The following is a 21,432-nucleotide window of genomic DNA, read 5'->3' as shown; positions in this document are numbered from 1 at the left end:
TTTCTAGAAAGCAAGTGTCAGGTCTTCAGAACAGGTGTGGCCGAGAAAACATGAAGTCAGGTATCAAGTTTTTACAGTAGCGTCAGCCGAATCGCAGTATCTGACCAGCACATCCATTTGCGTTTTCTGTGCTACTTTATTTAGTGATTCACCGAATGCTACAGCTATGTATAGTGCTTCAGCAAGAGCTGATAGCAGCTTCTTTCGGAAGAATCACGCGATGCCATGACAGATAGTATATCTAGCTTTGTCTTTTCCCTATTCCATTTTCTTGTAAATTTCACAAGACTGAAACATCAACTGAAAGAGCACCGTCGATATGCCGTGAAACAGAGGGATGCATGAGTCATTACAGCATTCATGCACCATACGAGCTCAGCTTTCGCAACGTGTTTCATTAATAGTAAACCATGTACCATGATGTGTGCAGGAGCTAATGTAGCAGGAGGCATTGATGCTCTCTTCGCCCATTCGTTGATGATCATACTTGCAGCGTGGCCAGACACCCTGGTTTTTCCCATGTTGCTCAAGTGAAACATATTGCAGCACACTGCGCATTGTGCGCTACTATATACATTCTTGGGCATAGGCCCAACAATGCTCGCAAAGTCGGATACGTTGGCGTTGGTCCAGTCAGCATTGAACGAGCATGTTCTTGACTATGACATTGCTGATTTCAAGTGTCTTCAAAAGCAGCTTGCATAACCTCACTGCAAAACAAAACGATTAAAATGCCCAGCCACGAACAAAGCACAACATACCCAAGTGCATCCACGAGCACGTCGCATATTACCACAGAATGGAGATATGACGCTACTCATCCGGTGATGATGATGACAGTTGCGTCTTAGACCGCTTGCTGCTGGCTGGTTATTGGCGCCACTTAGTGGCAATTAAACTGCTGAGAGCTACAATGTATGGAGTTGGGGATCTACAACTCTATCCTGGAGGATGTGTGCGTAGTAGCGCCGTTGTTGCACATGGCCTCAGATATCTTCGTGGTATTCGTGCCGGTTTCGGACACCGTGTGCAGCAATGGCGCTGCTGCACGTGGCCTTCGCGATTGAGCGGTAGCTCGTATTCATCGCTCCGTCAATCTCGCTGGCCACATTCCCTGATTTGGCCGCGTTTTTTGTAATTTCCCTGACAATTTCCCCAAGTTTTCCAGACACATTGAGAATCCCTGATAATTCCAGTTTTTCCCATTTGTTATACACCCTGTTGTCTCCAGGTTGAAAATATCCTGTGTACATTTCTACAAGATGACTGTGTTGCCATGGCCACAGTTTGCTTCTCTATTGTTACAGCTAAAGCAGACTGTCAATTTCAAGCAGCCATGAGACAATGGTGCACTAGCTGCATTGAAATGCCAGTGAGGACCCGTTACACTTAGTGACTGCCTACATTGTCGACAGCTAGAAAACAGTTTGAACTGACATATCACCCATCACAGCTAAACATGCTACTTCATAGCATCACAAAGGCCAGGTTAACAATAGTGTGAAACAGATAAGATGATGCATGGACTCACAACAGTTTGATTTTCCATTAGAGAATGGAATGGCTTATGTACAGAATTCAAAAGACAGGAAAATTTGAGAGAAGAGAACTTGACAGAAAGAAAAAGTTGGACAGGTATTATTTTCTGGTAGAGCATGTGAGTGTACGTACAGAACAAGCCACCTGCTCTAACAGAAAATAAGATGGTTCTGAATTCACACATCACCTTGTTGACGTCATCTTGTGGTTGACCTGTCTTTCGTTATGCTACGAAGCAGTGCACCTAGTCATAATGTTCCATGAGCTAACCCCCATCGCTGCATTACTTGTCACCCAGTTCAGATGGGCAACGAGGGCAACGCCTACTTTTGATATTACAATCCTCCAACTGATTTCGCTGTTCTACTGACCAGTGACATCTGCCTCAAAGTAGCACTACTGCAAAACTCATGCAAGTGTGCTTGGAGGCTGCAAGGCGCAGTCCTCTGCTTAGAGGCCAGCAAAGAAACATTTATCTGAAGGCAAATATTTTAACAACAAAGCTCCCTTGATTGATATTGTATTGTAACACAATACACAATATACTATGCAATATGATATGGTAATACAAAATATTATTATTAGTGTTACAATAGGTGCAGCCTTCATGCTGCTGTATGGTAGGCAAGAAGCATGTACAGATACCCTAATACACCACACCAGCTGGGCTAAATATTGCTGAATCAATCTTCAACCTATGACACAATTTCACTGCAGCTGAAAAGTGCCTGAGACTACGATCAAACCACTTACGACTTGAAACATTCAAGCCATGCATTATATGAATGTCAGCCACTTCATGCAGATTTAGAGGAGTCAATAATCATTTCCTGGGTGCCGCTATATGACTTAGTTGTAAAGAAAACTGCCATCGAACACCCTGCTGTTGCTCCTCATTTTTAACCGCCAGCACCAAAAGTGACGCCCTGACGTAATCTCCACGTTACCACTACTGACGCTCTATAAAAACCAGCCACTGTTCCCTCGGCTTGCACCTTTGGCATTCCTCGAAAAGCCTGCCTCATGCCTGGGATAAATCTCCCAGCTGGTGGGCAGAGTCAGTCGCCTGGTGCCCTGACGTCACACCAACTGTCCCCCGTCATGCCACCCGTCACTACACGACGGGTGTAGCCACTGTTACATGTGCGTCATTTTCTTGCTTACAAAAGTTCCATTTTCGCTTTAAGTGACGAGTTCGTCAATACACAAGCTCGATGTTTCAACCTAGCTTGACACAATATATTTTTATTGTTCCTTTAACTTACAGCTGTGAAACAAAGCATAAAGGAACTTTAACTACTGATCAGCTGCGGGTTCAAGCTAATGTTGCTGGACAGGCACGAGTGGACAGACATACAGAAATAAGGACGGACAAGACAAGGTACCTGTCCTATCTGTTCTTGTTTCTGTATGATCACGCCTGTCATCCATGTAGTAATGTTTCACCAGCCAGATCAAAAAGAAATACTTCAAGTTAATACTTCTACGAGGCAGATCAGCTAAAGTGTATTGCACTGGAAAGCACTTAAATACGATTTTATTTACCATTTAAAACACTACTGAAAGCAGTTTGCCGAAGTCTTTTAAAGCCAAAACATCACAAACGTTTCACAGCACTAACATTCAGCCAGTAACCATGATGAATGGTTCCAGCTGTTCCTCTGGAGGCAGCAGCCGATTGAGTTCATCCAACTGCTGTATTGTTTTTGACAACATGCTCTCTGTTGTATGAAGGAGGCTTGAGAGTTCGTGCACTTTGAGCAGTTGCTCCACATACTTTCCAAACTTTTTTTGTCGCTCTGTCATCATCGTGCTGAGCGTGGATACCGCATAGTCAATCTGAAATGGAAAAGACGATTTGTCATACCACTATCATGCACTATAGGCAGGGCTCTTGAAAATTGGAATTTTTAATTTTAACTGTACTATATGAATATTTGGAAAACCTTGAATTTGAATATCAAACTGAAAGCTGAATATTTCCTAAAAGGGAAACAGAGCCCCACTTCAGAGTGAACATATTCAAGTTCAATAAAGATATGCTCCTTAAATTTGTTTAACAAATATTCCCAGAGCTTTACAAAACATTGCTAAAAATATGCTGCTCTGTCTTGTATTTCTGAAATCGGTACCCGGTATTCTGTGTTGGCTCAGTGTTTCAAGTAATGATGAAATAAGTGTCACCGAGCGGAATAAGGGCAGAAATAAATTATGTGGAAAGGATACACCATGATACACCGACTGGCCCAATAGTCAACGATTCTGAATTAAGTAGGATACATGTGAGGCAGCTTTGCAGTGTTTTTACCCGTGACAGCCACTAACTGCTCTTATACTGCACTCAGCAGCAGATGAACATACCTCAACACTTGAATACCAAATTCTGTTAATGAATACATTAAAATATAATATATTATTTTCTTCATATTCGAAATCCAGAATATTTGCACACCCCTAACTGCAAGAGGCTGAATATCAGGCTGATGTGTGAATGCAGATACCACGTCACAAATTCACTCTTGTGGCACGAATCGCGTGCTTTATTGCTGATTGGCCAAAACACTGGAAACAGTTTTGTGGACCATTAAATGTAGACATCAACATAAATAAAACTGCAGAGCTTCCCTTAAAGGAGCATTAAAAAACGCTTTTGAAGTTGTGCGAACGTCTTCACACACTTCTCACACATAAAAAGTTTACACTTGGCAAATACTAGGGTTGGGAAAGAGAAGGCATTTTAATTTGATACTAAAGTCAATCTCAAAATGCTTGATATGACGTAATCAACATTATCGTGGCAATTATACAGAGTAAAACTTGCTAATGTCGAGTAGCAATAAAGGTTGCTCGTAAAAAATCTGAGGGCACCTAAGCACTTCTTATGAGTTATGAATGTGAAAGCACTAACTTCCACTTGAAGCATTTCTTTGAGTTATGGACTTCTCACGGGCAAGCAAATGTGTTGAGCCGGTTGGCACATTTTGATCTGGCCTTACCAGGGCGCAGTTAGAACGCAGGCATGAGCTTGCGCGGACGAAGAACGTGCGAATAACACAAGCAAGCAGACAACAGCATCTGAACGCGGCATCGTGTCGCTGTATCTGCTCTGTCAAGGCACACTGCAGGTGCTCCCGAATCCCCCACTCTGCTCCGTCGAGGCGCACTCATGACATGGCGTCGCAGCTAATGGGAATTTAGGTGCCGTTTCGCTGCTACAGATGCCGCCAGCTTTTTCGCTCAATGGATCATTTGATGCTTTTGCATCAAAAACTAACAAGAGTGCCGCATGCATTTCTTTTTGCCTATGCTCATGCATGGCAGCTGCAGTGATAGCAGGAACAGGGCGAGCCAGGGTATCATGATGTCGACTACTCATCCACCTCTTGAGCACTGAACACAAGATGCTTCATAGAAGCAAGTATATATTATGCTAAACTATTTAGGGTACCCTGACATTTGCCAGTATTTCTTCTAGGGTCCTCATGTCTTCTTGCTGCTGTGTTTCCATTAATTTTGCATTTCACATAAACATACTTTTCATTGTGGCTTGATGCTATGATTAATCTGTTGCTGTCCTCAATCGTGGCTGTGTTAGACAAGATTTAGGTCTTTTACAGTGTATAGACAGACAGGTGTATATATAGAAAGCTGAAAGAAAACTTGAGGAAGTTAGCACCGCAAAATCAGTATTTTGATGGAACTCGTACAAAGCCCTGCTACTGCAGTGACAGCACAAAACAATTTCATGCTTGTCAGCAAAGGTGGTGACTGCACAGTCATCATATTGGCACTATTCCACAGAGGCTAGAGCACGCACTGCTTGGATTATACTAATGCTTTGCACGACTTGGGGGGGGGCTAAAATTGGTAGGCTTGTCGATAATAAACAACCATTACACTTATAACGTGTATCTATCACGTTCACAATGACAAAAATGGCTTTGAAGAGTCCGAAAATCATTTTGTACAGCAAAGGAGCTCATTACTCCATATGTAACAAAACTTTCAAAGTAATATATTACTAAGTGTTGCTGGGCTTGTTAACACTTCCTTGTGGCAAAAAAGACACAAAGCTGTTTTCTAGCCCATAACTGCCTGTTCACAGTAAAACAGTATTTTCTATCATAAAAGGCAAAAACAACCATTAATTCCCTAAAAACAGTGGTGTCCAAATACAATACTAACAAAAAAGCTGACATGTGAGAATGCCAGAAAGAGAAAGTTCTGTGTTATCTGCAAGATTTTATGTCACTTCTGGCTGTGGCTACAATAGGTGTTGCAACGTGCCTCAGAGAGGATCAATGACACGTCCTTCCACCCTAAAGAAAAAGAAAATTACGCGGACATGCTGTTCTTTCACAAAATGAATTTTCAGCAAAGTTTTGGTAGCACAAACATACCTCACGAATTCTTGCTGCCAGTGCATTCTGCTCCGTGCTGACCATTTCAGCACACTGCCTCAGGTGCTCCTGGTAACGGGAAGCCAACCGGTTCACGGCCCGGTGATCCAGCCTCTCTCCCACGTCGCTGTCGCATATGATGGGGCTGTGAAGGCTGCCCTTGAGGATGGGCCAGAACTGCGGTATTGACTGACAAAAAGAGAGAATAGGATTACAACGAGAAGCAAACATCAGGTAATGCCATCTCATTCAAGCTAAATAACAGGCAACCTTGAGCATCATAAAAATTCAGAGCCAAAGCAGCACACATGAGAAAGAAAACACATAGCATGAGCAACAGAATGAAAATGAATAGGCATAGCATTAAAGGGCCATTTTATAAGATCCCAAACAATATTGTGGCTATACAACAGAAGCTTTAAAGCACCATCTAGGAAGCATTTTACCATTATAATTTTGCAAACTGGTTAAACACTTAACCACTTAAACAACTTAACAACTTAAACACTTAACCTTAAACTTAAAACACTTAACCACTTAAGCAACGGCAACTGTGATCCAGATACATATATTATGGGCTGTTAACTCATTCTCGCTTTTCTTTAACTCCATCATGCTTACAGTTTTAGCGGGCCATAGAGCATTATTAGAGAAAACAGTGCTCGCATAAGTGCTCATGTGTAGGCCATGTTGTTCTCTCACGAAAACGCACACATACCATCGCTCACACGGCATTGGTATAAATGAGCGACGCAGTTGTTTATGCTGCTGTATGTCGAATACACCATCTCTTGTTTGCCGCTTGACGCAGACGCAAACAGTGCACCTCTGAAATTGAGAAATGTGTCGGCAAAGCAACACGTACAGGCCCACTCATATACGTAGCGAATGCGGCCGACTGCCAACAAGTACGGTGACGTACAGATGTTGGCACCGCGCTGTGTCGCCGCTTACCGCTTAATGTGTACGCGCCGTGCAAAGTGTAGCTGATTTTAAATCGCGAAGGCCAGAACTGAACTACAAAAGCAGTTTCGTTCGACCTAACTGCTTACATTTCAGGTCAGGTCCGCCGGTATCAAGTGCACGAACTCGACGAAGCCAAATTAACTTTCGCTATACAGGATCGACATTGGCTCAAACTTCGTGGGCACGGATTGAGAGGGTTAAAGTTTGTGCATTTCAACTTGGTAGGCGTGCTTGACTCATTTTGAGCATGACTAATTCTATATACAAGCAAAGACGTTGTCGCTATTGTGTTGTCGGTTCGACGGCCGATCGTGCGGGGTTCGGTCGAACGATGGTCGGCACGCTGATTTTGCCGGTGCCTTCGACAAGAAAGCCTGTCGCAGTACAACTAACGCTCGTCGGTTGCGTCGTTGTCGACCTGGTATGATAAAAAGCTTTCATTGACGCACAATAGTCGGTCAATGATAGGAGTGAGCATCTTGTCGGTCCCGTATTGACCCAGTGGTATCGGGCCTTAAGAGTACGTGCAGTCAGGAACGCGCTGCCACTACCAGCAAGTGAGGACCGACGCTGCAAAAAGACTTTGTCAGCAACGTGATGTACTTAAGTGTCGCCCAAGTGTAACGCACAGGTTTTTCGTTAAATCAGACAGCCATTCATCAAAGGCGGCAACTACCTGGCTCACGGTGCAGTCCGGACAACTTGGACGATGGCCTGGCCACTTTCTCTTTTAAAGTGGAGTTGCGGTCTTATGCTATGTTCAGACTACGTTCGTAAGGTGCCGATTTTTCATGACATGCGTAAGCGGAAGAGAAACAAGCATATGCGTCTAGTTCAGACTGCGAACGTAAAGGTACCAACGTGCGCAATTCACGCGAAAATCGTGGGTGAGAGTGTTGAAGGGTCGGCAACATTTACGACTGTGATACTACGACTGTTGCAACACAGCCAATGACTGATAAGCTTTCGGTTTTCAACAACCGGTGACGACACTTCCGCCCTCCCGTCTGCAGACAGCTCCGGGTGCGGGAAGTGCCATTCCGCCATTCCGTGTGCACGATTAGGTTGGCTGTGCTCGTGAAAATTTGTGCAGTGCGCCTTGTGAGACTGTTTTCAGTTCATCTGGTTTATCCGCCGAGGAAATCGATGGCCGCATATGCGTGCTCCGAACTTCGATGAGTGGTCTCACTAGGTTTTCAATGAAGCGGAACTGCTGGGGCGTCATGCGCATGAAGTTATGAAACATCACAGCGTCACCAACTCGGAGCTTGGCGAAAAGGTTGTGAAAATCGCCGTCCACGGCCCTGTCGAGAAATACTTGCCGCTCCCAAACCCTTCTGCATCGCCTTCATTGTCTTTGTGCGATTGAATACATGACTATAAGTTTGTTTTGAGCGTGAATTTCTTTGATCTCGGCCAGCGCTCGCATGTTGACAGGAGCCATATTGGACCGCTGGTGACGTCGATTCTGCAGCTCCAAATTTGATTGGCCTGTTGTAAAAGCTGTAATTTACGCAGCAGTAAATGTGAACAAAGGTGCCGGCTTAGCTGCCGTAATGTTTTTTACAGCCGTTACATTCGATATGCCGAAAGAGCTGTTACGCGTGTTACGACCGTAGTGTGAACATAGCTTTACGCTACGCACGTTTTCGGCACCGCACCGACGTCGAGCTACCGGTAGAGTTTTAACGCGGCACACAGCATGAGTGTTTGCAGCAGCGCGCGTCTGAGCGCTTTTTTTTTTTTCGGGGGACTTCCCAGCACGCGGCCACGCACACTACCCTTCCAAAACGTTTCGTGACTAATCCGCTAGGGCAAGGTGCATGCGCTGTCGCGCCATGAAAGAGGCGGATTGGCGACTTTGCAAGCAGTGTAGTTCATGTAGAGGGATTTATGCATGTCCCATTAATTTTGTGGCAAAAAGTGGTACTCCCTCGAGAGGCAATCCTGCACGTGGAGTGTACAATCTTCCACTTAAGAATTTCAGCCTCTTTCATGCCATGTAGCGGTCTTATACCTTGCAGACATGATCATCAGTGCTTTATCTGCGCACCGTATCTGCTTGTTTCCAACACCCAAATTTGGTGACGAAGAAAGGGAGTTGGGCAGGTGTGTAGCACAGAAGACTAGTGGTAAGTGAAGGTCACATCATGGCTGTCAAGGGAAAGCAACTGCCACTGAGGATGGTAGAAGGTTAGCTAGTGGGATATTGAGAAATTTGCAGACATAGAATGGAGCTGGTTTACACAAGGTAAGAGAATTGGCACTTGCTAGGAGAGGCTTTCATTCTGCAGTGAACCCTAAATAGGCTAATGACGATGATGATAAACTAAGAGAAAGAAAATTGTTGCAAGAACAATCAAGGATGACTGTGAAAGTAAGATAGTAGGCCCTTTATATGGACCACAGAAATCAAGCGGACTCAGTAGAAATAATACTTTTGAAGTATATACTGCTGGCACTGAGGTGGTACAAACTGTCGTCAACATGCTTTGGTAGGCAGCATGACAATGGTAGCGGTATGATGGCAACAGAATGATGACAGCATGACGTCAATGGCATGACAATGGCTGGTGTTCAGGGACGAATGTGCATCGGTTGCCTGAGAGCACTTGTTCTTTCCATCGAAGGAGATAGTCTGACCACCTGCCACAACAAAAATGGGCGAAAGAGCCAAAGAAAGCTATTCACATTAAAATATTTTGTGTGTGTACAAGTGCACCTTTCTACATTTGATTTCTTATGGTCATTCAGGATACCTACAGAGACTGTGAGACTGTTGCTTCCACAGCGAAAAAAAAAAAAGGCATTTCAGAAGAGAAATCTTTTTGCTCATTCAATGCCAGTCCCCCTTCACATGATCATGTGAGAGATCATGTGATCTTTCACACGATCCCTGACCTTTCATCCAAGTGGTAGATGCCAAGTGAGTGATCGTATTTGAAAGAAATGTAGAAAAGTGCTCGTCAATCCACCAACTAGCCGCAATTAGCGAGACTTATTCGAAAAGGCCTTGCTGGTTAAAAAGCTCACAGGCTAGACCATTTCGCTGAAATTCTATCAGTGGCCTAACAAGGACCTTTTTTAGCTTGTGAAATACACACAACGCCACACATGTAAATATTGGAGATATGTTACTGTGAAATTCGTGTGGTTAAGCGAAACTGGCAGGACATGTAGAAAAACCTAAAACCAGAGAATACTGCCAGAGTTTACACATTCACCTACGTACTATTCTGAGTCATACCTGCCGACACCTGTGAACATTGCAATTAGTAAAAATCCAACAGAAGCTACAAAGGGGTGGGGGGTGAGAAGAAATACCATGCATTTTCTTTTAATTTGCCTTGGCCCTGAGCAAACACCTTTCTTAGCATACATATGCGCCTTATTAACTATGATTTAGCTTTACCCTCAGCATGCAAGCCGCACCAAACATGGAGAAGAAGAGAATGACAAGCAACAACGAACAAAGGTTCATTCCTATATATTGAACTCACCGTGAAATAAAGAAAAAAAATTATTCAAGTGTGGGTCGACTAATATCTTCTTAAAACAACCAGAAACTTTGAACACGGCACACCTTTATTCATCATCATCATCATCAGCCTGTTTTATGTCCACTGCAGGATGAAGGACTCTCCCTGCGATCTCCAATTACCCCTGTCCTGCGCCAACTGATTCCAACTAGCGCCCGTGAATTTCTTAATTTCATCGCTCCACCTAGTCTTTTGCCATCCTCGACTGCGTTTCCCTTCTTTTGGTATCTATTCTGTAACACTAATGGTCCAACAGTTACCTAATTGGTGCAATACATGACCTGCCCAGCTGCATTTATTTTCTCTTGATGTCAATTAGAATATCGTCTATACCCGTTTGCGCTCTAATCCAAACCGCTCTCTTTCTTTCTCTTAACATTATGCCTAGCAATCTTCGTTCCTTCGCTCTTTGCGCGGTCCTTGACTTGTTCTCAAGCTTCTTTGTCAGTATCCAAGTCTCTGCCCCATATGACAGCACTGGTAAACTGAAATGATTGTACACCTTCCTTTTCAATGATAATGGTAAGCTTCCAAGTCAGGAGCTGACAATGTCTGCTGTATGCGATCCAACCCACTTTTATTCTTCTATGAATTTCCTCCTCATGATCAGGGTTCCCTGTGACTAATTGACCTAGGTAAACATACTCCTTCACGGAACCTAGAGGCTGACTGGCGATTTTGAACTCTTGTTCCTTTGCCCAGTAATTTATTTATTTTATTGTTATTTTTCATTTATTTATTTTATCTTATTCATTATTATCTTTGTCTTCTCTATATTAATCTTCCAACCCCACTCTTACACTCTCTCTGCTAAGGTGCTCATTCATTTTTGCAACTCGTCTGCATTGTTACTGAATCGAACAATGTCATCGGCAAACTGAAGGTTGCTGAGATATTTGCCGTTGATCTTTACTTCTAAGCCTTCTCAGTTTAATAGATTAAATACTTCTTCCAAGCACACAGTGAATAGCATTGGAGAGATTGTGTCTCCCTGTATGACCCCTTTCTTTATATGTATCTTCCTGCTTTTCTTGTGTAGAACTAAGGTAGCTGTAGAACCTCTGTATATATTTTCCAACGTACGTAAGCATTCTGTACTCCTTGATTCCGTAATGCCTGTTGGTATCTCTATTGAATCAAATGCCTTTTCGTAATCTATGAAAGCCATATAGAGAGGCTTATTGCACTCTGCGGATCTCTCGATAACCTGATTAATGGCATGGATGTGATCCATTGTAGAGTATCCCTTCCTGAAGCCAGCCTGTTCCCTTGGTTGACTAAAGTCCAGTGTTGCCGTTATTCTATTGGAGATAATTTTGGTAAATATTTTATATAATACTGGGAGTAAGCTAACGGATTCTTTAACGTCTCCCTTTTTGTGGGTTAGTATAGTGTTTGCATTCTTCCAGTTTTATGGGACCCTTGCAGTCGATAGACACTGTATAAGGAGCCGCCAGTTTTCCAAGCAGTATGTCTCCTCCATCTTTGATTAAATCGGCTGTTATTCCATCTTTTCCTGCCACTCTTCCTCGTTTCATGTCTTGCAAAGGCCTTCTGACCTCATCTCTAGTTACAGAAGGAGTTTCTGTATCCTGTTCATTACTGTTTCTAATGGAGGTATCCCGACTCATCTGGGTATTGTACAGGTCAGCATAGAATTCCTCCGCTCCTTTTACTATATTTTCGAAATCGCTGATGATATCAACCTGCTTATCCTTCAGTGCATATATCTTGGTTTGTCCTATGCCAAGTTTCTTTCTCACTGATTTCAGGCTGCGTCCATTTTTTACAGCTTCTTCAGTCTTTCTCAAGCTATAGTTTCGAATATCACTTATTTTGCCTTGTTGATCAGTTTTGACAGTTTCGCAAATTCTATCTTATCTCTTGGGTTGGACACTTTCATTTTTTGTCGTTTCATTATTAGGTCCTTTGTTACTTGGGAGAGCTTGCCTTCCACTTCAGTTGCTGCCTCTGAAGCCAGCCTAGTTACGGTTTCATTCATTAGCTCTAAGTCATCATCATCTCTCTGTTCTAAGGCTGCATATTTGTTTGCAAGTACCAGGCTGAATTTGTTTACTTTTATCCTTACTGCCTTTAGGTTGACCTGTTTCTTCTTGACCAATTTTGCTCTTTCTCTCTTCAAATTGAGGTGAATCCTAGCCCTCACTAACCTATAATCACTGCACTTTACCCTACCTATCACTTCTACATCCTGCACCATGCTGGCATCAGCAGAAAGTATGAAGTCAATTTCATTTCTTGTTTCACCATTAGGGTTTTTCCAGGTCCACTTTCTGTTGCTATGCTTCCTGAAAAAGGTGTTCATTATTCGAAGCTTATTCCTTTCTGCGAATTCTACCAGCATCTCTCCTCAAGCGTTCCTAGAACTGATGCCGTAGTTGCCAATTGCTTGTTCCCCAGCCTGCTTTTCCCCCACTTTTGCATTGAAGTCACCCATTACTACAGTATACTGAGTTTGCTAATTCAACATCTTCATAAAACTGATCGACTTCCTGATCACCGTGACTGGATGTTGGAGCGTAGGCTTGTACTACCTTTAATCTATACCTCTTATTAAGTTTGATTACTACTACAGCTACCCTCTCGTTAATGCTGTAGAATTCGTCAATGTTGCCCGCTATGTCCTTCTGGATTAGAAATCTTACCCCTTATTGCTTCTTATCCGGGAGACCTCTACAGCAGAGGTCATGTCCGTTCTTGAGCAATGTATAAGCCTCACCAGTTTTTCCAATCTCATTAAAGCCGATGATATCCCAAACAATACCTGATAGTTCCTCAAAGAGTCCTGCCGAATCTAGCCTCACTCGAGAGGGTTCGGGTGTTAAACGTTGCAAGGGTCAGTTTCCATTGGCGGCTTGCCTAGACCAAGAGATTCTTAGCACCCTCTGCGGCGTTAAAGGTCTGACGGCCTGCTTGGTCAGGTGCTCCGCAGCTGCTAGGAACTGAGGGCCATTGGGCAAGTGAGCGATTCATTTGGGAGGCAGTGGCCAAATACTGCACCAGGGAGGCCAATTCCTATTCTGGTGAGGGAGTGTCTTGTTGAAGCTTAGTGGGCCTTCCTAATTTGGTTATACCTGGATTAGTACAGCTCCACTCGCTCTCGGCATCTTTTGCCGGTGACAGGCGTCACTCCAAGCCTGCAGATGTTGTGTACTAGAGGAGGTGAATTTCAACCTCACCATCATAAAAAAAAAAAAAAAATCTTACGAGGGATTCGAACTTCCAACTATGTCACCCAAGCATTCGACATAACTCAGTCAGATAATCCCATAGGCGGCGAGGCTACCTTATCGTCGATAAGGACAGCCCAGAGGGCCCTACATGCCTAAAAGCTTCGTTGATTTATCCGCAATAGATGTGCTTTCCTGATCGCGGTAGGTAACTCAATAGAGAATGATTTCTAAATGGTTCTGGCTTTATAGTTCCGGAATTGCACGTGCGTAGACGGCAGTGAGCTCGGCTAGGCAAACCATACAGGCAAACCATACAGGCATACCGATGACCATTCACCGTTGCAAATACATGCTTGTGATCTACAGGAATACAAACGGAAACCTGCGAAAACGAATATAAGTGCAAATGTAGAAGAAATAACTGGACGCAAACTACAACTTTTTTTTAAAATGAAAATCTGTATATGGACTTTGCAACTGTTGACATTATGTTATCTGTTTCTTATTGTTTGTGTGCTACTGCAAACCTTCTCATCACTTTTTCTCTTCATATAGCGCTGCAAATTTTGTTTTCCGTTTTTGGAAGGGGGAGGGGCTCTCATTAGAAGGTCAGGGCGAGGCATATCGGTAGACCTGTTGCCACAAGATGCATTCTCATTGGAACCGCCAGACAAGTCATCCTCGTCAGATGCTTCGCAGGAGTGCTCAGCACCTCAAAAAACGTCGCCTTGCTGCGTTTGATATGCATCATTTCCTAAAGCCGATCTGGATAATTTCCAGACTGGCTTTACGGCAAGTGCAACAAAGGAACTCCGTTAGCTTGGTACTGTTGCTAGCTTTGTTCACGAATACAGGTCGATATCTCAGTTTGGGTATATATTAAAAAAAAAACGTCAACCTACAAGCGCAAATCAGGAAGACCTTGCCCCTATTGTTTTTTTTCCCCAATTTTCAGCTGCAAATGCGAAGTCAACGTAGTCATTCCCAGCGGTGGACCCTTCTTGGACCGGCCCAGCCTTATCTGCCAGTAGCTCTACGGCACGACGCTGCTGTCTGTTGATGAAGATGGCGGTTGTGCTTCACATGTTCGTGGTGTACGAGTAACTACGCGAGATTCGTTTTCTGTGGGGCAAGGGAACACCCATCGAAATCTATGGGGAAATGCCGCCTACGTATGGGAAAAGGTGTCTCGCTTCGAGAACTGTGAGGTGGTGGTGTTGTGAGTTCGCAAAAGGCCGCAAAGACAATACATCAGTCCGATGGTGGTTCCACTGTAAGCTGGATGAATTGTACCACAGGGGCATCTCAAATTTAGTGCTGCAATGGGACAAATGGTCTGAACCAGTGTGGGGACTATGTGGAAAAATAGTGTAAGGTCTGTAGAATAGTATGCATATTTGTAATTACCTGTATGTACCTTATTTTGGCTAATAAACAATAGAGCAAAGACTTTCTGATTTGTCCTTGTATACTCGAATAAAGGTTCTACTTTTTAGCTCACAGCGACTCTTTCAGCACTGTACTCTTGCCTGCTTCAGGAAGTTGTCTTTAATATATTTGCTCAAAGCAAGTAGCCGTCTGGCCATGGCGTCTTGTACTACTACAGAGGAGTGGGGCAGGTACCATCACAAATTATTTTTGTGCGTTTTTGCAATCTTTCGCTGGCCGACCTTTCAGCACCTTTGAAACTTTTTTGAGGATTGAATCCATTTCTTGTAAAATTTGACACAACATTAATAAAACCATAGAACAAGCTCAAACTGATGAATTTCATGAAAAATTCGGGATATTTTTCAGTCATGCTCTGAGCAGACAAAAGGACAGGGCATAGAAAGGTCATAGATGAAGGAGGCCAAGGGCTCAAAAATGTTTTTAGAAGTCTAAGAATGAGGCAAGCAAAAACATGATTATGATGTGTAAAGGTATGACAGTGCACGACGAAGGTGTGCCTGATGGTATTCTTAAGCAAGACAATTACACCACTGTCCCACACTGATGAGAAATCTAATGCTCGCCATTTTGTTGGAGGACAAGCCTAAGGATGTGGTATTCTTTCCGGCCGCAGTAGTGGTTTTTAGGAATTCAAGTTGGTTTTGCTAAGTTAACAATTTTTCCTTTCATTTTTATGAGCTGGGCATTTCAATAAAACATGCTCTACTTTCTTTTAACACAAACCTTACAGAAAAGCCTTCTTGGAGACCTGTAAGGCATTTTAAACAGATACATAAATAACTTCACGCAGAGCCACCAAACTACAAACTTATTTCTCTTGATATCAGAAGCGCCACAACTGCGTCTGACCATCAACAATATTGTGGCCTTTCCATAATGATTATCATCAGCCTATATCAAGTCCACTGCAGGACAGCAGCCTCTCTCAATGTGTCTTCAAACTGACCTTGCCGTGCATCAGCCGGCTACAACCTGTGCATGCGATGTCCTTATCTCATCACACAACATAACCTTCCGCCATCCTCGACTGCGTTTCCCTTCCCTTGGTACATGCTCTAAACAACAAACCAACACTACTTCTTCCTTTTAGAGGAGCACCGGCACATGTCTTAGAACTTGCAGAAACTTTGACACATGCTTCTTGCACATAAAAGCATGACACTTAGCAAGCATGAAGGTTGGGAAACAAGAAATGTTCACTTGGTATGAAAGTTGGCTTTGAAATGATGAATTGGGCATCATCGATATCACTGTGACAGTGTGACACACACCAAACTTGCCAACGTCAACCAGCAACAGGGCCGGGAAAAATGTGCCTCACGGAAAAAAAAAAAATGCAAAAGTGTGGAGTGTCTTTCATCTGGCTCCTGTGTGGCAGCCACAAAAACCACAGTAGCGGAGAACGTTGGTTGTGCCATGACCTCATGACACAACCGTCTCCGGGGTACCGAAACAGGAACAGGTATAATTTATTTAGGCCCCCTCGATTATTATTATTATTATTATTATTATTATTATTATTATTGTTGTTGTTTTTTTTTGGTTTGGAGGATTCAGAGCTTTGTTTAACTCATTCTGCGCTTTGAACCAGCTGGGTTCATCCACCCATTTTCGGTAAAGCACAGCCAAGATCAAGCGAGGCTCGTCGACAGTTACTTTTCATTTTCTGGCAATGTCATGGACGAGCTGGTTTCATATGAGTACAAGCAGGAATGAATTTATTCAGGTGGTAAAAGTAAATAACAAGTAAATGAAGTTGGTAATCAGGTTCAAGAGGACAGACTGGTGGGTTAGTTGGTATGGCATTATTTAAACAGTAGCACAGAAGCACATGGATGGTGAAAGAAGCAGACGGGACGCGGTGCTGTGTCCCGTCTCTTTCTTTTGCTGTCCATGTGCTTCTGCGATACTGTGTAAATATTTGGTAATCGGGGTATTTTAGGATAGCACAGGCAGTAGCTCAAGCTTCGTCGGCTTATTTGCGAAAAAGAAACGGTGACTTCAGTGGTGAATCGAGTGCTTACAAGGATTAATTATACTGCTCTTCCGAGTGAGGAAGACACCGAAATTGCTGATGCACTGCTCGTCTTGTGAGAGTGAGCATTGCATGGTATACAGTATAGTCCTGTTAAACTTAAAGCACTGTCTGCAGTATTCTTTAATAAAAGGTTGTGCAATTTTCAGTGGATATTTCAGTGGATTTCTGCTCACTGTGGCATCGTCTGCAACAACCTAGCTGACAAGGCTGGCCAATGTGCCCATGAAGATACCCAGACATGTCCAACACCTTTGACGAGGTCGGACGCTGCCAGGGAACCTCGCCTACTTGCACACAAAAAAGTCATAAGATCTCCGGATTTGAAGTGCTTTCAATTGCCGATTATGTAAACTGGACCCCACGCTATGGCTGCAACTGCCATCTAGCCTTTCCCGCGGCGAAACAACCTTGTTGTGCCATTTGTGGTTGGGAGTGGTGTTCATAAACGCATACCCCTATCGTTCGGGAATGGCCGAGAGCCCGATGTGCGACTCCTGTGGGTGCGAGAAGACCATTGAGCACTTCTTGTGCAGCTGCCCTCGCTATGATGTACAACGCCTCTCTCTGCGGGCGACTTTGCACCAATTGGACTCAAGAATGTTCACTGAGTCAAAGATACTCGGACCGTGGCCACACCCGTCACTGGCATGAAAAGCGATTCGTGCACTAGTGCAATATTTGAAGTGCACCTGCTTAAGAGACCTTTTATAGTGTCCCTTTGTATACTGTCCCTCCCACACACATGCTGTGCTTACTCTCTCCCTTTTTCCTCTTTCTATTCCCCTTTCCCTCACCCCCAGTGTAGGGTAGCAAACCGGGTGCTCTTCTGGTTGACCTCCCTCCCTTTTCTGTCCTTGCTTTCTCTCTTTCTCTCTCTTAGCAATTTTTGGTAAGAACTCAGGATAATAGTGTGGCAGTGAAGGGGTTAATGCTAAAGATGACAAATCAAGAATGTCATGACAGTAACTCTTTATTACTCAACTATTTCAACTTATTTGAAAAGTTGTGGCAGTTCACAAGTGTTGCCCCAGATACTGATTGTCACTAGGTCTACTGATTCCTTTTTCAAATATTTAGTGATTCAGGGATAAAGCTTCAGAATCTACAGATTTCTGGCATCTTGCAAAAAAAGAATAGCAAAATTTACTTTTTAAGAATTTTCTACTTGCTATACAGCTACTTTTTCAATATGTAACTGCTTATGCATGATCCGATCTTACTTCACACAAGTAACAAGCAAAATGTGTCTTTCTTCAGTTTTGGGCTTTACACATATTAGTCCAATGATGCTGAGCGCTTCAGACTACAAGTACCAGATGTCATCTGAGGCCCTTTCCAAACTAGTTTAGAGTTTGGAACAAGATGTCCTTTTAGAATAGTCATGGTGTTCCAGATGCACTGTGCACCACATGGTTTTTCAAGTGACGCACCACATCAAGAATTTTCGAAGTCATTGTATTGTGTCAATGCTCCGCAGACGACACATTGTCGAACTAAATATAAGCACTGGATCCATGACAGCAGAAACTTATTTTGAAATAGCTCTTCTGCCCAGAATAATGATTCTCCTAGTTTCTACAGATTTTTCAAGCAGAAATCTATTAGAATTTTTTTTTACTAGACTCATGACAACCTTTCCTCTCACCTGCAACTTGATGAGGTCCTCGTCATTCTCTGGAGTCTGTGCATCCACGCTTCCTTCCTTGACGACCACGATGCTGTGACCTGAAGTGCCCGCATATGAGTGAGGACGCGGTTTGGGCGAAGGTCGCGGCGAGTTTCGCAAGAGATGTGCCGGGCTCTTGCTGCCAAGTTTGGGGGACTCTTTCAGAGGAGCAGCGCATGATGTTACCAGTGCTCCCAGCGCAAGGCGAGGAGAAATGAGTGAAGCAGCATGAGAAAGAGAAGGAGGAAAGTAGGTGTTAGCAGCACAAAAGCAGGTGTTGTTAGGATATGCAGTGAATGGGGGCAAAGTTAGCTGGGAGTCGTAGAAATAGCATCCCCAAGCATCAGAATAGTGGCTAGCCGGGCTTTTTGGTGCGAACACATTCTTTTGCAAACAGCGCGAGTAACGGGACACAGAAAGAGGCACACGACACAGGCGCTGTGTTTTGTGCCTCTTTCTGTGTCCTGTTATTCGCGCTGTTTGCAAAAGAATCCCAAAGCAGAGTACCTTTTTTTTTAGTTGCTCTTGTGCGTACGATTCTGTTTCAAAATTTAATCCACATTGAGCAAAAGATGAAATACAAAGAAGCGCATAGAATTGTCTATGTTGTTGACGAAATTGGCCTGACAATGCATCGTCAAGGCAGAAAGGAAAGGAAATAGCAGGTTTTTTTAACACAGGTACTCAGCGAAGGCAGTGGGACTGCTACTAATAGTGAAATGTGTTACGAGTTTCTTCTGAAAACAGGAGTCAGTAGGACAATGCAAATTATTGTGTAGGTACCGAAAGCACAGAAAATAGATTATGAAGGAGACGTAATAGTGCTACACAAAGTCGTTGCGATCATTTAGACAAACCTACTCTAACGTTGGGGTACCAACAATACGTTGCGCGTATTTGTGAAGCCAGAATAAAAATGTGGTTCATAATGTTACGCCCGTAAACGAGCCTTACAGCGGAAAATTGAAAGTTGACTATAGACTTTGGTGCACGCAGCCTATATTCGTGAGCAACTTCGCCGTTATAAAGACGCCGTGCTCAATGCGGCCGTGTTTTGTCCTGATAGGATTGACTTTTTTTTTTTTTATCGCGATCGAGCTCGATCCAGATCAAATTTCACGGTCGCGATTGGCTCAATTGCGCAAGCTGCGGGCGGGAGCCAATCGCAGTCGAGAATTTCGACCTGGATCAGGTTCAATCGCGATCGGAAGTGGCCGTGCGACGATGGCATTACACCGACCTCGTGACAACCAACGTCTCACTTCAAAGAGCTGGTGGTCATTGGTGCAGCATAACGTAAAATTATTCAACTTCTAGTAGCATTCCCGGTTCCTTTTTGTCTTTCCTTTGTCAGTTACTGCACTAAATAGCATGCGACGTCTACGCGAAAGTCTCACGAAAACGTACCTCCGATCGGGTTGTTCACTGTTGATGAGACATACGGGACATCGGAGTCGGAACTAATTGAAGGGCGTGGCGAAGACGCCTTAGTGTGACGACCCTTTCCAACTTTCAGAGAACCGCCACTCGAGTGACTGCTCTGTTCCAGCCCCATCTGCTGCAACGACAGCGATACGCTCAGTGAGTTTCAACCAAGGTTTCGACACAGCGAGCTACTGTCAAGCGTCGAGCAAGTACTTACGACGCTTACGACTTTTACCGTTATAAAGTGGTGTACAAGACTGACAATTGCGATGGAGAGTCAAGAGCGCGAAACGAGGATCACGGACTCGTTTCGGCGACAGTCGACAGAAAGTTTCGAAGAAATAAACAGAACTGCATTGACGAGATTAGCGTACATAGCGGAGAGCAACAAATAACAAGGGCGCCGCCATATTTGCAGCCATAGTTGCTAGGCGAGCGATGCCTATGAACAACGCGGCGAATCACCAACAATGCTAGTTTCGGCGTTTCGGTACACTCTAGTTTCGGTTTCATGGAACGTGCGCGCTTCTAGTGGTTGCCAGGCATTCTAAGACCTGCTGGAACGAAGTAGATGAGGATGTTAGCGTTTATTGTCACTCACGAGTTTCTAGAAATAAAAAATCTTGACTGAACGGTAAACAACGCTTCTTTCTGTTTAGTTCCCCTGCCCCCTTTTTCGTGAATTTTAAATCGGGCGAAGCGCGGCAAGTGGTTGACTTGCCAATGATTGGCAAGTGGTTTGAGTCTGACTTCGCGCGTCCGTCGAGCTTGCATCCTCTCACTCTTTCCACTCGCTCAGCGATATCACAAATCGGATCGCGCTCGGTCATCTGCTTCGGTTGTCGCGCCAAGTATGAAGATGGGAAAGATAAGACAGAGAAGCTTAATCAGGCGTGCAAGGAACGGAAGACGCAGGAAACCACCAACCAAGCAGTAGACGAGGATAGCTAAATCGAGGCATCACATGTGCGGCTCTGTGGTGTTGTAACAGCAGAATTTCCAGTTCTACTAAGTCTTTGAGGTTTCCTAATTACAACAGGTAAGCGCAAGTATTTCACTGTATATTCTGAGCAGGTACACATTTTGCATGCGTAAACCAGTTCTGTGCAATCCTGAGGGGACTAACATAAGAGCAGTGTCGTTCGACTCATTCCTCATGACTGCAGCCCCTCTGCTGCCGGTGAAATACTTGTAATGAAGGGCTTGAGTGCGT

At 43.9% G+C, this 21,432-nt stretch overlaps 1 protein-coding gene across 7 annotated transcripts; it reads right to left on the bottom strand.

The window, feature by feature from the left end:
- Positions 1-3,106: 3,106 nt before the first annotated feature.
- Positions 3,107-20,652, bottom strand: BORCS5 (BLOC-1 related complex subunit 5). Of its 7 annotated transcripts, none has more exons than XM_075674393.1 (5): positions 20,446-20,652; positions 20,202-20,352; positions 18,774-18,952; positions 5,940-6,128; positions 3,107-3,378 (listed from the first exon to the last, which is right to left on the bottom strand). In XM_075674393.1, exons 2-5 carry the CDS (start codon positions 20,347-20,349, stop codon positions 3,163-3,165), a joined length of 732 nt encoding a protein of 243 aa, XP_075530508.1. In that variant the 5' UTR covers positions 20,350-20,352; positions 20,446-20,652; the 3' UTR covers positions 3,107-3,162. The 7 variants fall into 7 exon arrangements, with proteins under 7 accessions (XP_075530508.1, XP_075530510.1, XP_075530511.1 ...); XM_075674395.1 differs by having other exon boundaries at positions 20,202-20,349; XM_075674396.1 differs by having other exon boundaries at positions 20,455-20,652.
- Between the last annotated feature and the right edge of the window lie 780 nt (positions 20,653-21,432).

This window comes from Dermacentor variabilis, chromosome 11 (assembly GCF_050947875.1).
Source record: "Dermacentor variabilis isolate Ectoservices chromosome 11, ASM5094787v1, whole genome shotgun sequence".
Classification (NCBI taxonomy): domain Eukaryota; kingdom Metazoa; phylum Arthropoda; class Arachnida; order Ixodida; family Ixodidae; genus Dermacentor; species Dermacentor variabilis.
This window is presented reverse-complemented; position numbering and strand designations above follow the sequence as displayed.

Coding starts and splice junctions, on each gene's coding strand:
- BORCS5 (XM_075674393.1), bottom strand. CDS start 20,349: ATGGGGCTGGAACAGAGCAGTCACTCGAGTGGCGGTTCTCTGAAAGTT. Junction 6,129..18,773: donor AGGACCTCATCAAGTTGCAG/GTGAGAGGAAAG, acceptor TCTTTTTGTCAG/TCAATACCGCAGTTCTGGCC. Junction 3,379..5,939: donor TGGCAGCAAGAATTCGTGAG/GTATGTTTGTGC, acceptor TTTCCATTTCAG/ATTGACTATGCGGTATCCAC.